The 17,889-nt window shown below is 38.7% G+C and overlaps 1 protein-coding gene and 1 pseudogene across 2 annotated transcripts in view; one reads left to right on the forward strand and one right to left on the reverse strand.

Moving 5' to 3' along the window:
• SLC39A9 (solute carrier family 39 member 9) overlaps nucleotides 1-17,889 on the forward strand; it is a 53,639-nt gene that overhangs the window by 26,161 nt on the left and 9,589 nt on the right. Inside the window, exon 3 of one of the 2 annotated variants that reach the window (XM_045448118.1) lies at nucleotides 12,402-12,596. The exons of the other annotated variant lie outside the window; for it this stretch is intronic. Coding sequence (XP_045304074.1) covers nucleotides 12,402-12,596 — 195 coding nt within the window. The remainder of the gene's footprint in view (nucleotides 1-12,401; nucleotides 12,597-17,889) is intronic. 2 annotated transcript variants of the gene reach the window in all.
• On the reverse strand, nucleotides 2,673-2,994 carry LOC123581971 (annotated as a pseudogene).

Below are 17,889 nucleotides of genomic sequence, written 5' to 3' on the forward strand. Positions count from 1 at the left end.
TGTAATTCTTTTGTTTTAGCAGTCACTTAGCCTGGTTGGTTTCAGACTGTGAAACCAGTGGTGCCTTTTTGGGTGATGGTTTTAATTTTAGTTCAGTTTTCAAAGCCTTTGTAATGCTGCTTTGGGTATGTCCCATCCCTGCAGAGCTCAGGGGTGAATCTGGGACTTGTGCCTTTATACACACCGTGAAGGGAACCCTTCTTAGCTCTTTCCTCTCCCGGATTCCTCTCACACTCCCTGGCTTCCAGGGGCCCATTTACTTCATTCTCTGGCCAGAAAGATGGAGTTTTTCTAGGAGTTTTAGCTGCCTCTGCTGTCACTGCACACTTCTGTGTAACTTGGGACACCTTCAGGCCAAAGTGGCAGGAGAAAAGAGAGAACAGAATAGCCAAATCCCCCCCCCCCCCCGCCCATGCTCTTCAGACCACTCCTGCCAGAAAGGTGTGGTTTTTCTGGGGCTTGTAACTACCTGGGTTGCTGCCATGCCATTCTGCAACTGGGACCACCTTCAAGGTAGGGCTGGGAAAGAAAAACGAGGGGTGGTTTCCCTCCGTACCAACACCTCTCAGCAGCCCCTTTCCCTGGTCCTCTGGCCAGAAAGACAAGGTTTCTTTTGAAGTTTTTGCTGCCCTCTCTCCTCTTGCTATTGTTTACATTTGTTAGTCCTTAGGTAGTTGTTCTTTGTGTGTTTTGTTCCGTTTTTGTAGTAATCATTGTGTAACTGAGGCTATAATAGGTTTACTCCATCTTAGCCAGCTCCAGAAGTCCCTGTCATTTTTAAAAAATTTTTATTTTAGTGTATTTATGAGACAGAGACAGAGTATGAGTGGGGGAGGGGCAGAGAGAGAAGGAGGCACAGAATCCCCAAGCAGGCCCCAGGCTCCGAGGTGTCAGCAAAGAGCCCAGTGCGGGACTCGAACTCACCCAAGTGTGAGATCATGACCTGAGCCGAAGTCAGACGCTTAACCGACTGAAGCACCCAGGTGCCACCCCCATCATTCTTTTTAAAAAGTAAAATATTGGGGCGCCTGGGTGGCGCAGTCGGTTAAGCGTCCGACTTCAGCCAGGTCACGATCTCGCGGTCCGTGAGTTCGAGCCCCGCGTCAGGCTCTGGGCTGATGGCTCAGAGCCTGGAGCCTGTTTCCGATTCTGTGTCTCCCTCTCTCTCTGCCCCTCCCCCGTTCATGCTCTGTCTCTCTCTGTCCCAAAAATAAATAAACGTTGGAAAAAAAAAAAAATTTAAAAAGTAAAATATTAATACCCGATTCTGTGAACATTTCATGAAGTAGCTTAACCATCATACTAACTTTAAACTTTTAATCTCCAAATTTCCCACATCTCTCTGCACTCTGGTGAGCTTGCTCACATTGCTTTATTTTCTGCTACTTTATCATTTTCTTCCCCCACCCTTTTCCTCTGTTTCTTTTTGTAGATCAAATCAACTTTTCTCCCAACTTCAAGAAAGGAGTTTGTGTACATGTTTACCACAGCCTATAGTTTAGTTCTTCTGTGGACCTTATAATTATGATATTAACAGATATTTTTTCAGAGCTCAGTGTACTGTGTTAACCAAGTGCCAGGGTACTTTAATAAGCATTATTAAATACTAATTAATGTAAAAAGGAATCTCTCACATATTTTTCTATAATTATAGCTCTAAAATCACTGGAATTAGATCAGCATTCATATGAGAAGACTGTCTTTCTACAGAAACAGGTTTTAAGAAGATGGTTTATGGAGGACTTCAGTGCTTGCTTACTGTGGGGCTAGATTTGAAGCCACCGTAATTTTTTGGAACATGAGAATTGGTACGTTGAGGAAGGCAGGCTATGGGGTCAAAAACCTAAATATAAACCTGATACATTATTCATAACTGTTAGGATAGTCATTGGAACTGTTACCAGAAATGGCTCAATATAGATTATTTGACTAATTTGTCAGTGAATGCCACATATCAGATTTTTTAGAGAAATACAGTCATCTTATGGTTTTGTCATTTTGCTCTATGTTTAAATAAAAGGAAGGTAAATCTGTTGTATTTAATTAACTCTTGTTCTGTCTCTTTAAAACTCTTAAACTGTATCCTCAGGATTCTGAAACATGGATGATTGTGGACTGATATCTGTCTCTTCTACTTCTTAGTTTGTCTGCTAAAGTGTCTGATCTCTACTTTTTCTCCCTCCCTGCCCCCCACATTGTTTTATTACTCACTATTGTTTCTGACCAATATTCAGGTCAACTATGTAACATAAGATGTTTAAAAATGAATCTCCCAAATTCCATTTGATATATACCTATGTTCCTGGATATTTACTGAGCACTTAGCATATGCCAGGTGTTATGTGAAGCTCTTCAGGTATATTGTCTAATTATCACAACAACCCTCTGAGACAGATACTGTTTTGCAAACGAGGACATTAAGCCACAAGGGAATTGAACGACTTGTCCAAGGTACTCAGCCAGTAAGTGTCAGGATCAGGATTTGAACACAGACAGTCTTTACTCTGAACCCTACACTTTTTTTTTTTTTTTTTTAAAGCATAAATTTCCCCACAGGGAGAATTTAACTGATGGCACTAGTTTACTTTCCTCTTAAAAGGCTAATTGCAACCAAATGAAGCGAATGTAACCTCATGATTTGATTCTCTTCATAATATAACAGAATATGAAGCTTAGAACTGGACCACGTGGCCCTTTCTCTTTGAATCGCCTCCCAGTTCGGAATGCTTGCCCCTCTTTAACAGCCAGCATTTTCTTAGATCTGCAGTTGGACTCAACACATCCAAGCCTCTGCACAAGCTTCTTTGTACTTTTACCCTTCCTCCAGAAAATCGGCTTAGTCTGCCCACCATAGCCATTCTGCTTCCTGTCATAATGCCACTTGCCCTGGGCATAAAGAGAACCTTTGCCTTTCTTGTACTGTATCACTTTGTGGGGTTAGTGCCTGCCGCACCTCTTGCAGCAAGTCCAGCGTGTTTTGGGAATGTTCACCATGTTTGCAAGAGCGCTATCGGCACGGGAAAAAAATTAGGCCTACCCTCTGAATGATGATGCTGTGCTACATGGGGTACGTCGCGAGGAATTTAAAATCACCATTGCAGTGTTTATCTGCTGAAGAGTTCTTATAAAAAGAGATTTTTTTTTTCCTTTTAAAAGCACAGTAATATTTTGACCAAAGATACGTTAACTAACATCCCTTTAAAGCGTCAGCTTTATACATTTGATTGTGATCAAGTTTTCTCTTTTACATGAGAAACAGAACATGTCACCAATAAGCAGAAGCTATTCTGCCCTTATTACTGAAAACACATCAGGTGTAATAACTATTTGTCTTTGCCAGAAATAAAAAACTATATAATAGAGATCTATAAATATTGCAAGGCATGAGTAAATGTTAGGAAATTAAAAACAACAAAGCCAAAATGAAAACTGGAGATCGCTTCCAAAAAAAAAAAAAAGCCAGATTACCTGAAAATTTGTTTCTTTTGTAGAAGTACATATTAATCTGAAGAAGGAGCTTCAACGAATCTCCTTGAAGGGTGAATTGATTCTGTTACCTTTAATGCAATGAATGTCTGTGACAAAGGACGGCTACAGGCTACACATCATACAGATGGAACTTACTGGAAAGATTCCTATATAAATATCTAGAGAAAGAAGCCCATAATGATTTGCAGAACACTTTCTTAGTGGCGTGAGAAATATGTGTCTGATGTGCAATATGCAGGGATAACACCATTGGTTTGCGTACTTTGCAGCAAGGAGTATGATGTGGAACAAGTCTCAGGCTAATCAGTTACCAGCCGGTGTCCTGAGTAATCAGACATACTAACCTGAAAGCTCATTCATGAATAACATATATATACAACTTAATATATTTTAATTAAGTTAAAATTAAACTATTTTGAGATCCCAGTTTTTGTTAGGTTCAGTTTCATGTCCAGAGTAGAAGGAAGAATGAGTGTATTAATATTCAGTATCTGGATTCCATTACTAATTTGTGTATGTACCAATAAGGTGATTATCATTCACTTTGAAAAGGGTTTATGAAAAAGGTTGTTTTTTGGTTAATGTTTGCAAATAAAACCAATAATGCCTACCATTGTATATATTCCAATAAGTATTTCATGTTTTTATATAAAGCTAAATTCCATGTGTGAATGATAAGCATTCAGATCTTTTATGAGAAGCTCAATCAATAGCACATTTATTTCAAGCAATATTTACTATATGTTGCTGACATTTTACTTATTTGCTAAATTTTTACATCAAAATAAGTATTAACCCCTTCAAAATTATAACCATGAAATTAGGTGCTTATAAAAGTGATTGCTCAAAAAATGTTGGAAATCTTTCTCTAATTTACTTCCAGAGTGTGTGGCACATTTAGATGAGTATCATCAGCGGCAGCAAGATTTTCCTTGAAAGTTGTTTTGGTTTGGGGAAATACAAAATGTATTCAATGCCAATCTGCACAATAAGATAGCTGATCAGGGGCGCCTGGGTGGCGCAGTCGGTTAAGCGTCCGACTTCAGCCAGGTCACGATCTCGCGGTCCGGGAGTTCGAGCCCCGCGTCGGGCTCTGGGCTGATGGCTCAGAGCCTGGAGCCTGTTTCCGATTCTGTGTCTCCCTCTCTCTCTGCCCCTCCCCCGTTCATGCTCTGTCTCTCTCTGTCCCAAAAATAAATAAACGTTGAAAAAAAAAAAAAAATTTAAAATAAAAAAAAAAAGATAGCTGATCAATTTATTCACTACTATTTTATATCAAAAACAGGTGATAACTATAAAGACAGTTTTCTTAGGATTCATAAACTTGACTCTTAAGCAGTAACAAAAGAAAAGTTCCAAAATTATTTTAAGAAAGCATTGTTGGCATCTTACACTTGTCAAAATGGCTAGAATCAAAAAGATAATAAAAAGACAATGTTGGTGAGGATGTGGAGAAAAAGGAGCCCTCGTATACTGTTGGTAGGAATGTAAATTGGTGCAGCCACTGTGGAAAACAGTATGGAGGTTACTTGAAAAATTAAAAATAGGAATACTATATGATCTAGTAATTCCACTACTGGGTATTGACCTAAAGAAAACTAAATCAAAAAGATACACGCACCCTTATGGTTATTGCAGCATTATTTACAATAGCCAAGATATGGAAACAACCCAAGTGTCTATTGATAGATGAATGGATAAAGAAGATTGTGTGTGTGTGTGTGTGTGTGTGTGTGTGTGTGTGTGTGTGTGTGTGATGGAATATTACTCAGCCATACAAAAGAGTAAGATTTTTGCCATTTACAACAATGTGGATGGATCTGGAGGGTATTCTACTAAGTGAACTATATCAGACAGAAAGACAATACAATATGATTTCACTTATATGTAGAATCTAAAAAACAAACCAGAAAAAAACTTCTTTTTTATTTTTAGAGAGATTGCAAGCAGAGAAGAGGGAAAGAGGGAGAGAGAATCTTAAGCACACTCCACAATCAGCACAGAGCCTGATGGTGGGACTCAATCCCATGACCCTGGGATCGTGACCTAAGCTGAACCTGAGTCAAATGCTCAACCAACTAAGCCACCCAGGTGCTGCCCCCACCCCCGCCCAACCCCCGAAAGAACCCAAACAGACTCTTAAATGCAAAGAACAAACTAGTAGTTGCCAGCCGGAAAGTGACTGGGGTGATGGGTGAAATAGGTAAAGGGGATTTAGAGGTACAAGTTTCTAGTCATAAAATAAGTCACAGGGATGAAAAGTATGGCATAGGGAATTTAGTCAATAATATTGTAATAACATTGACAGATGGTAACTGTCTTACCATGGTGAGCACTAAGTTAATATAACATTGTATGTTAATTATATTTCATTTTTTTAAAACATTGTTGGAATAAGATAATGAAGGGTCTTATACTCACCTCTAAGTTTTAAAATTCTGATATAGTTATACCTCATAAAATAAAATGATGTTGGCTATCCTTTGAACGTTGTAATTAGGCTTGACGTTTCAGGGCTATGGACACCCCAAAAGTAATTGCCTTTATTGGGGCGCCTGGGTGGCTCAGTCGGTTGAGCGTCCGACTTCAGCTCAGGTCACCATCTCGCGGTTCGTGGGTTCGAGCCCCGCGTCGGTCTCTGGGCTGATGGCTCAGAGCCTGGAGCCTGCTTCCGATTCTGTGTCTCCCTCTCTCTCTGCCCCTCCCCCGTTCATGCTGTGTCTTTCTCTGTCTCAAAAATAAATAAACGTTAAAAAAAATTTTTTTTTTAAATTATTATGCAACTGTTCACAAACAATAGTATGACTATACCCAAACTCTTGGCATAACCTATAACCTAATTTGGTGTGTTTATCTCTTACCTATTACAGCTGAATTTATAAAGACACATGTGCATAATTATCTTCAGACTAGAAGATTATATTTTATTTCCATTAAAAAATATTTTTATCTAGGAGCGCCTGGGTGGTTTAGTCGGTTAAGTGGCTGACTTTGGCTCAGGTCATGATCTTGTGGTCCATGAATTCAAACCCCGGGTCGGGCTCTGTGTTGACAGCTCAGAGCCTGGAGCCTGCTTCGAATTCTGTGTTTCCCTCTCTGCCCCTCCCCTGCTTGTGCTCTTTCTTTGTCTCTCAAAAAAAATGAATAAATCTTAAAAATTTTTTTTCAATCTTTTTATCTTTTTATCTAAGAAGTTATTAATTGCCATAACTTTTGTGTTTTTTTTAAATTTTTTTTTTAATGTTTATTTCTGAGACAGAGAGAGACAGAGCATGAGTGGGGGAGGGTCAGTGAGAGGGAGACACAGAATCCGAAGCAGGCTCCCGGCTCTGTGCTCACAGCTCAGAGCACAGCTGTGACAGCACAGCTGTGTGTTCAAGCTCTGACTCGGGGCTTGAACTCACAGACTGTGAGATCATGACCTGAGCTGAAGCCGGATGCTCAACCGACTGAGCCACCCAGGCTCCCCTAATTGCCATAACTTTTGAAACGAAATGCCACATTAAAAAAATATAGAATTGAAGGCCATTTTTTTCCTTCAGCACTTGTTTGTTGAGTATTTGCTAGATTTTTGGCCTTCTATTGATTTTTAGCAGTTCAGAGATCTAAGATCTAGCCCCAGCCTTCAAGAATTCACAGCCAATAGAAAATGAATAACAATCAATGACAGCAAGGGTTAGCTTACTTTTTCTGTAAAGGGCCAACTAATAAATATGTCAGGCTTTGTGGGCCACATGATTTCTGTTGCAGTTACTTAACCCTGGTGTCATATTATGAAAACAGCCATAGATAATCTGTGAACAGATAAGCCTGGCTGTGTTCCAATGCGATTTGTATTTACAAAAATAGGCACCAGCCCTGTACTATAGTTTGCTGATGTCTGAATTCTGGTATAGTGAGGTAGGACCTGTGGTAGAGAGATGCCTAGTGTGCTATGTATGAATGAAGAGAAGAGGACATAAAATCTCAAGGAGGAGGAGATGATGAGCTGAGTCTCCAAAGACAAGGGATTATCCAAGAGAGGCAGAATGGAGAGCCCCTGGATTCACTAATGTGTACAGAGTACAGGCAGAGGCAGAGAGGAGAGCCCAGTTAGGTGTTAAGTGGGCACCTTATGAAAGTGTAATCATTTAGATCTTCGCCAATAGCATCTTTCTAAATAGTATTGTAAATTGTCGCTACATAGCTTTTTTTTTTTTAAATGTGATTTAGTTCATATTCTCGAGGCCATGCAAAACTAGTCTCTCAGCTTGCAAAGAAGACCTACTTGAAAAATGATGAGGGCAACCATCTCAGTATTGGCCTCAGAGTACTGCATTTTGAATTTTTCGTTTTTATTGAAATATCGCTTACAAAAAAGTATGTTATACACATATGGGCAGTGTATGGCTCAGTGATTTTCACAAACTTAATACAGTCATGGTACCATGAGGCTACATTTTAATTGTCCGCCATTACTAATTCAAGAGTCTTAGACTGCTTCTCAAACTTAATTATTTTTCCTCTCTGAATTTTCAGTCACTTCTTTGGCTTAAAACCCTTACTGCTAACAAGTTTGTTTGTGTAAGGAACTGAGTGGTTCTTACACAGCCTGCCCACCTTTTTCTCCTAGGCCTGTTTGACGTTCAGCTCTCTTTAGTTAACCACTGCAGGCCCAGGCTTCTGATTTCTAGAAAATGCTCCTTATTCCAGAATCATCCATTTCTCCCCTGAGTCTCTCCACCTCCAGTAGTGCTTTCAAACTAAAAGTAGCAACTAAGTGAGTCTTCAGATACATTCAGCGAGTTGGACTTGTAACCAGGATTTAAAAAGAGCCTGGGGGCACCTGGGTAACTCAGTGGGTTAAACATCTGACTTCTGCTCGGGTCATGATCTCACGGTTCGGTTCGTGAGTTTGAGACCCGCATCAGGCTCACTGCTGTCAGCACAGAGCCCACTTTGGATCCTCTGCCCACATCTCTTTCTGCCCCTTCCCTGCTCATTCTCTCTCTCTCAAAAGAAATAAATTTAAAAATAAAATAAAAACCTGGTGGAGGGACAAAGAAAGAGGGAAAGACAAAGAAATGGAAGAGTGCGTTGTTAACCAGTTGAAGCTTCGCTGTTTTGTGAAACTTTGTAGTTAGTTTTTCATATAAATAAAATTTATTTTTGGGGCGCCTGGGTGGCTCAGTCGGTTAGGCGTCCGACTTCGGCTCAGGTCACAATCTTGCGGTCCGCGAGTTCGAGCCCCGCATTGGGCTCTGGGCTGATGGCTCAGAGCCTGGAGTCTGCTTCCGATTCTGTGTCTCCCTCTCTCTCTGTCCCTCCCCCGTTCATGCTCTGTCTCTCTCTGTCTCAAAAATAAATAAACGTTAAAAAAAAAATTTTTTTTTAAATAAAATTTATTTTTTACTATGGGTCATGGTCTTAAAAGTTTAAAAACCATCATAAACCTCAACTTAGTCATTTAAAAATACCACTTAACATTAACATCAGAATAACAATTGATAATCAAAGACCTTGTTTAAATCAATAAAATGGAAATGTATTGGCCAAAGTAGAACTTTTCCGTGTCCTGGAAGAACATTCCATCTCATTTTTGAAGATGACACGACCAGTGTGATTCAGAGATGTTACAGGACAACAATCACTCATGAATGTATCCCTCATGCATGTACACGCAATAGTCTTTTACCAAATAGTAGTAAACTGAATCCAGCAATATAGAAAAAGGATAACACATCTTAACCAGGTGGAGTTTATCCCAAGAATGCAAAGCAGGGTTTAGAGTAATATCCAGAAACCGGTTTCAATTATTATATTAACAAAATAAAGTAGAAAAACCATTTGATCATCCTTAACAGGTACAGAAAAGCCTTTGACAAAATTAACGTTTATTTATTTTTGAGACAGAGAGAGACAGAGCATGAATGGGGGAGGGTCAGAGAGAGAGGGAGACACAGAATCCGAAACAGGCTCCAGGCTCTGAGCGGTCAGCACAGAGCCCGACACGGGGCTCGAACTCACGGACCGCGAGATCATGACCTGAGCTGAAGTCAGACGCCTAACCGACTGAGCCACCCAGGCGCCCCGTCAAAATTAAACTCTCCTTCGTGAAAAAAAAAAAAAAAAAAAAAATCACAGCAGACTAGGAAAGGATTTCCTTAGTGAGAAAGGGCATATTTGAAAATCCTACGGCTAAGACACCTAAAGTTTAGAACAAAGCAAGGCCGTGTCCTCCCAGCCATTATTTAACATCGTATTTGGGGCTTCTAGCCAGATCCTAGCCCACAGTAAGGCCAGGGAAAGAAAGAAAAGGCATAAAGATTGGAAAGAAGCAAAACTTTGTGACGATGACATGATCATGTACGTAAAAATGGTTGAAGTTTTAAAGCCTCACGATAGCAAATGTTGACAGTGGCATAGAGCACCTAACACTCCTACACTGCTGTTGGGCATGGAAGATGGTACAGCCACTGGAAACTGGAAAACAGACAGTTTTTCATAGTTAAACCTACACACAACCCATCAATTCCAAGCCTATGTATGTACCCAAGGGAAAAGAAAACGTGTATCCACAGAAAGACTGGTACCTGAATGCTTATAGCAGCTTCATTTATAGGAGACCAAAATTGGAAATAACCCAAATGTCCATCAATAGGTAAATGGGTAAACAAATCGTATGTGATACATGCAAAGCATAGGTAAATCTCAAAACATCATGCTAAGCAAAAGAATCCTTACCCAAAAGAGTACATCTTGTATGGTTGCATTTATACGAAATCCTAGAATAGGTGGGAAAAAAAACCCAAAAAACCTCTGGGGACAAAAAGCATATCAGTGCTTGCTTGGGACCAGGATTGATATATTGACTTCAGAGTAGCATAAGAGAACTTTCCTGGGATTTTTAAATATTTGGTATCTTGTCCTGGTGGTAGTTACTAGAGTTTTTGCACTTGCGAAAACCCATGTGTCTTATTGTATGTAAATTATATCTCAGTAAAGTTGTTGTTGTTGCTTTTTAGAGAGATTTTTTTTAATTTTTTTTTTTAGAGAGATTTAGACGTTTAATTTAAAACAAGTGGACAAAATCAGTGTTAGAAAAAAATCTCCAGCTTAAAAAATTACTGTGGGATGATGAAAATTTCTGGAGATACATGATCGTGATGGTTGCAGAGCAGTGTGAATGTACTTAATGCAAATGGCTTAAAAATGGTTAAGGGGCCCCTGGGTGGCTCAAGCGGTTAAGTGTCCTACCCTGGATTTTGGCTCAAGTTATGATCTCACGGTTCAGGGGGTCAAGCCCTGCCTTGGGCTCTGTGCAGACAGCAAGGAGCCTGCTTGAGATTCTCTCTCTCCCTCTGTGTCTCTCTGCCCCTCCCCCACACTCACGCTCTCTCAAAATAAACGTTAAAAAACGGTTAAAATGGTAAGTAAATTTTACATTACGTATCTTTTATCACATTTTTAAAAAGGTTAAAAAAAGAAAACAGCTATGAAAACCAAAAAAAAAAAAAAAAATCCTTCAGGAATTAGATGGATATATAGGTGGGTTTTTTTGTTTTTGTTTTTAATCTTAAGATAGCATGTGCTTTGTGCCCCTCAAAAATATCTTTTAAAGAATTAAGGCAGGGATATGCATGGGTGGCTCAGTCAGTTGGGCGTCCAACTTCAGCTTGGGTCGTGATCTCACAGTCTGTGAGTTCGAGCCCTGCGTCGGGCTCTGTGCTGATAGCTCAGAGCCTGGAGCCTGCTTCAGATTCTGTGTCTCCCTGTCTCTCTGCCCCTCCCGTGTTCATGTTGTGTCTCTCTCTGTCTCAAAAATACATAAAAACACTAAAAAAAAAATTTTTTTTTTTTTTTTAAATAAAGAAGTAAGGCAGGGACGCATGGGTGGCTCAGTCAGTTAAGCATCCAACTTTGACTCATATCATGATCTCATGGTTTGTGAGTTCAAGCCCCACATCAGGCTCTGCGTTTACAGTGCCGAGCCTGCTTGGGATTCTCTCTCTCTCCCTGTGTCTCTGCCCCTCCGCCACTCATGTGCGCACTCACGCACTCGCTGTCTTTCAAATAGATAAGCTTTAAAAAAAAAAGAAGGCAGAATCTAAAATATTACAAGGATCTAAAAATTACAACGAGTAATTTCTTTGATCAAAAGTAAAAATCCTTAATCCAAGTATGAATGAAGAATGTCTAATGTGTTAACATGAAACACAGCAAAGATCAGGATTCTGGCCTTGAAGCATTTATGCTTTGAGTGTCATATGTGAATATAAACTAGGAAGTATTACCTGTCCAAGTGCCACTTCCTATAATATGGAGTATCTCAGCAGTTGTATTTCTAGAACTGAATTTAGACTGAAGGATGTGCCTCGTAAACTGCTCTGCCCTTTTGGTTTCTAGTTAGTGATTGCCTCGTGATATTTTTTTATGAGTATATTTTATATTTTATAAAATATTATATTTATATCTTATAAATATATTTTCATAAAACTTACACAATTTTTATACTCAGTTTACTCTTCATTTGCAATTTCTAGATCAACCTAGGTGTGAAACCAGATCCACTTGGTTAAAATTATTTTTGTTATTACTGCTCTTCATTCACCTGTTTTCATCAGAGTAAAACTCACTGTAGTTTCTGATGATATTGGCAGGAATTTCTCAGCCAGGAAAGAGGACGATATCACTTGGGAATATGACTGCTTTCTTGCTTGGTGATTTGCTTCCACTTCCTAGGTTTTGAGAATAATGGGCAGTTAAAAGGTCTACATGCCAAAAGGAGTTTATGATTGGCTGGATTACGATACAGGAAGTAGATGTCTTTGCAGTAAAGTAAGTAGGGCTTGAAATGCAGAGGAATGGAAGCTTCTATGTGAAAATGTTTCAAGGGGGACAACCTTTTCTCTTTATGGTTCATTCTACTCTAGGTAAGCACCACCAAGCGAGTGAGACACAGAATGTTATTGCATCAGACAAAGCAGAAATACCAGTTGTCCATGAACATGAGCACAGCCATGACCATACACAGCTGCATGCCTACATTGGCATTTCCCTCGTTCTGGGCTTCGTTTTCATGTTGCTCGTAGACCAGATTGGCAGCTCCCATGTGCATTCTACTGATGGTAAGTGGCCCCAACGCTTTATGGGCAGTGCAATAAATTTGCAGTTTAGAAAGTCACAGATGATTAAACAATTCAGTATGTATCAATGGGCTTATTTAGTGCTGAAAACTCTTGTCTTTCTTGGGTTCTGGTGAACATTTTATTCGGTTGGGGGAGCTAGTGAGTTGTGACATGGCACAAGGGAGTGCTCAGTGGGTTATTAATCTTAAAACTGTCTCATTGAGAGTCTAGCACAGAAGTTCTTAACTTTTTTTGTGCCGTGGAGCCCTTAGGCATTCTGAAGCCTGTGGACCTTTTAAATGTGTTTAAATGTGTAAAGCATAATGCATAGAATTGCAGAGAAAGCTCAGTTATATTGAAATATAGTTCTAAAACGTTAAAAACAAATGTATGATATAGTAATGTGTATCTTCTTTATTGATGCATTAATTAACAAGATATAATATATTTAAATCATATGCAAGGTGGAGTTAAATTTTATTTTTTAGGACATCAGCATGACAGCTTTTGTTGCTTAGATCGCTAAAAATCTTAAATTGTGAGATGGGCTTTAACAAGGCAACAGAGTGTCATGTTGAACATTCAGTTGATTTGGTTTTCTGTTTTAATGGTTACTAGTTAGAGAACCCTGATTCACAAAGATATCTTCTTACAGATATACTTAAACACATTCATAGCTTGCTTTCCAAAGAAAGCTAAACTTCTCTCAACTACAGTTCTCTAAGACTTTAAATTTAACTCCAGATACAGTAACTTTTTAAAGAAATTTTTAAAATAATTTTTTAATTTATTTTTTAAAGTAAACTCTACCCCCAGCATGGAGCTCGAACTCACATCCCCAAGATCAAGAATCACATGCTCCACCAACAAGCCAGCCAAGTAACTTTTTTGTCTTAAGATCAATGAATTCATCTTTGGCTAGGTCAGCATCTTTGATATGGTTTGTATTAAATAAAAAAAAGTTCTGATCCATGACAAAAATAAATTTGGAAGAGTTGCATCAAACTCTTGGGGTTTGGTGATATAGGGATTTATAAATATCTCTTTTCAAATACACTGACAGAGAACTTTGCAGATAGGAACTGTTGGAGAGCAGCATAGATATCTTGGTCCCCAGTGAGAGATCCCATGACTTTTGCTGTTTAGTTGCCTGAATGACTAGGTGAAGAGTTACCGGAGAGTTGCCCAGCTTTGCCACATGAGCATCTACAGACAAGAAGACTGTAATCATGCAATGTGGAGGCATTATAAGCCCTTAAATTTAAAATAGTGATGAGTGAAAGCAAGAATATGAAGATATTTACAACTGTAAAATAATATGAAATTATCTGATTACTACTGGCAATAGAGTATAGGTAGTGCTGATCTTGTAGCATATTGTCTATGTTCACAATTAAAGGAAATAATAGATTTCAGTTAGAGGTTAGTAAAAATTACAATGCGGGGTTTTTTCCACATTAAGGTCACAGGCATCGCCTACATTCTACCTGTGTTCTTCTATGTGGGCCCCAGGTTAAGAATCCTTGGCCTACAAAAAAAATCAGTGGAAAAGCAGGCAAAAGACATGAACAGATAGTTCATAAAAAGTTATTAAAATGGTCCTTAAACATATGAAAAGATGTTCAATTTCACTTAAGAATGCAAATCAAAACTCTGCCAAGATGTCATTTCTTACCTGTCAGGCAAAACTTCAACAGCTTGACAATACACTCTGTTATCAGAGCTCCGGTGAAACACACTCTCATCTATTGCTGTGGGAATGCAAAATTGTACAGCCCTGCAGAGGAGAGCTTGGCAATATGTAACAAAACTGCACTTGTATTTACCCTTCAACCCCAAAGTCCTATTTGTAGGAATTGCTCCTGATAATATAGCTCCACTATGAAAATACACATGCACAAGATTATTTAGTACAACATTATTTACCACTGTAATACCACTTAAATGTCCAGTCACGGAAATTGGTTGAATGAAGTGTGATGTGTGCATATAATGGAGTTCTAGGTAACTGTGAAAGAGAGTGAGGAATCAGATCTCTGTGAATTGATAGGGAGAGATTTCTAGGAGATATTGTTAAGTGGGGGAAAAAAGCTGAAATGTAAATTAGTTTCCATCATATACTACATTTTGTGTAAGAAAGAAGGGGGAATAAAACAAGACCAGTTAGACAACGGTTAGTTACGTGTAAGAAGTGGGTGCAGGGTAGGATAGGGTAGCAGGGTTTCAGGAGGGCATGACACTTCCCTGGGCAGGCCTGTTTAATATAGCTTTGACTTTTGGAAACATGTTGATATTTCCTATATTCAAAAAATAAAATGAAATCAACAAGGATAGGGGAAGCTAACTGAAGCAGATGAACTGTAATTCGGATGAATAACAATCACACTGAAGGGGTTTAAAAAAAACGAATTTAAGTGACTTACGAATGTAATGTTTGACTATATATTTTTAGTTTTGGATGGAGTTGGGGGAAGAAGCATTAAACAATTACTGAACTCTTTATTAGGCTTTGCTTTTTGTAATGGCATAGGTGAAAACAATTCTGAAACTATTTTAGGTGTATTATAGGATTGAGCAAATGAGTAAGTGCGTTGATGTTGGTGGAACCAGAGTTCTCACTGTGGAAGAGGGGACATACAAATCTGAAATGGGGGAAGGCCAGAAAGAACCTCTGTAGGGATGGACTGGAATTGGAGCTATTGGACTCATGATTTCTAAAATGTATATGTGTATATGTGTGTATATGTGTACATATATACGTGTGTGTTTATGTATACATGTATGTATGTCTTAGCTCTGTCTGCAGAGAGGGCCTAGAAGTAAAGACACCTCACTAGCAATGAGCATACCAGGGCTCTTCAGAGAAATGGCTGATTCCAGGACAGGGGCAGGGTAAGTACAAAATGAGCTTGGAACATCTAGTGCTCATAAAAAAATAAAAATAAAAATAAATAGGAAGGAAGAAAATGGAAATTTGTCACGGAATATAGAGCCAGCTTGAAGGGGCTCCCACTGGCCAGATATAGGACAATTTGAGCTCCAATATAATTAAGAATAGTAACGAAGTATAAACCATTGAAAAAATGAGGATCAGTGAGCACATCCACATGAGAGAGCGAGAAGGAGAAGGGAAGATGCTTGTTTACAGTAGGTTGCTAAAGGCCAACTTGTAAATGTGGAAAGTGTGCTGGCATTAGAAAATCATTTTTGCAATCCTCATAGTAAAAACTGGCTCAGGCCAGAATCACCAATGAATATTGCATCTAGGAGATGAATTTTGATTTGCTTATTAGTTGCAAAGGAAAAAGAAGTAACTAAACGAAGAAATCCAATAATACCTTGACCAGATGATTAAAACTAATGTCACTGGCATCTGTTTTCAATGTGGGCAAATAAGTTCCCATCAGACCAGCCTCCTTACAGATAATTATAAACTCTGGGCATATATTTTTTAAAAAGTACCTAAAGACACTGGAGAGTGACCCAAAGCAGGAAAATTCTGGAGGGGAGTCAACCCGTGGAACAGGGTGAGTTCCTATTTTTACTGCTTTTAAGCAGTCAGTGCCCAGTGAGGTAGCTAAAACTGATAGAAAACTCAGTCTCTCAGGCCTAAGGAACCAGAGGACAGAGTTCAGGGTAACTACAGCCACTGGAAGGTACAACCCTACATTTTATGTATAAATTCTACCCAAGTCTGGCAAGGCCCTGAACCATTCTTTTGTGGGCAGACTCAGCCAAAGATGAGAAAACTAAACCAGGATTTGAGCAGCTGCCCAGAAGTTTGAGTTTGAGCTAAACCAAGTTACTTAAAGCACAACACAAAAGCAACACTCTTTGGAGGAATATAATAGAATTCAGAGTGTCCACAAGATAACATTCACAGTGTCCAGGATATAATGCAAATTCCCTCCACTAGTAAGCAGCAGATGTACATTCTGTGCATCTAGATGTGACATCCTGAGAGGCAGCATCTTTAGAGTATTCAGCGTGCATATTCAGCCTGTATTCAGAATGCATAATCTAAGGACACATCAGACAAACCCAAAAAGGAAGGATCAGTCTGTTAAAAAACAAGAAAGGCTGAGGGAAGGGACGTGTATTCTTCAAAGATACCAATGTCGCAAAAGTCAAAGGCAGAGAAAATGGTTCAGATTAAAGGGAACTACAGAGAAACAAGTAAGTGCATATATGATCCCAGACTGGATCCTTCCTGGGAGGGAAAAATGCTCTGAAAGACCTTCCTGGACAGTTAACAAATTAGAATATGCAAGAGAGATTAGAAAAAAGTATCAATATTAGATTTACTGAAGTTGATAACTGTGCTGTGATTATATGAGAAAATGTCCTTCCTCTTAGGGAAATATACTTTGAAATATCTAGGGATAAAGTTATGATGTATGCAACTTACTTTGAAATGGTACAGAAAACAAGTGTGTGTGTGTGTGTGTGTGTGTGTGTGTGTAGTATGGATAGAAAAAGAACATGAACACAAATAATGAAGCAAATGGGGCAAAATGTTAGACAGTAGGTCGTTCTGAGAAAGGAGTGTGTGAGTGTTTTTTTTAACATTGTCAAAACTTTCTGAAGATTTGAAATTATTTCCAAATAAAAGGTTTTTTTTTTCAAAATTCATGGAATTGAATTTAGCCTTTTTAGTCCAAGGATATTTTTTGTTTCGTTTGTTAATCTTGCATTTACTGTTTCTTTTCAGTATTTTTCCATGCGCTTTTTTTTTTAATGGTCTTACATGTATTGGGAAGTTGATTTAGAAGTAAATGCTTTTATTTGTGTGCTTTTTTACCAAATAGCCAATGAGAAACACCCTCTGGTTGGATGGGATCTGATTCCATCTACGTTACGTAGTTGCCCACAGTGGCCTCCATGACATTTTTGCAATTCTTGTCAGTTTCGATTTTAAATGCACTTAAAGGCCCACTAGTGCCCTATGATACTATACAAAGAATTAAAAATAGCATGTGTTCCTTTATCTTCTTCCTGTTTTATCTTTGAAGTCACTGTTTTTGCTGGCTTTCATGTATCTAGTAATCTGGTTTTACCAATTATCTGCAGGGTTTTATCTATTGTTAAATCTCAGTAAAAATTCATTTATTAAATTTATGCTAAAGCAGTCTTTTCCTATAGATTTATAAAAACTGCGTTTTAATTGTAAAGCCTCTAATTTTTATTTAAGATGCTATTTATAACTAGAAAAGTCAAAGCAAACTTGTCACACAGTATAATATGATATTCTTCACATTTTGGGGCGATACTGAAATATTTGTTGTCTCAGACC

This window comes from Leopardus geoffroyi, chromosome B3, assembly GCF_018350155.1.
Source record: "Leopardus geoffroyi isolate Oge1 chromosome B3, O.geoffroyi_Oge1_pat1.0, whole genome shotgun sequence".
NCBI lineage: Eukaryota > Metazoa > Chordata > Mammalia > Carnivora > Felidae > Leopardus > Leopardus geoffroyi.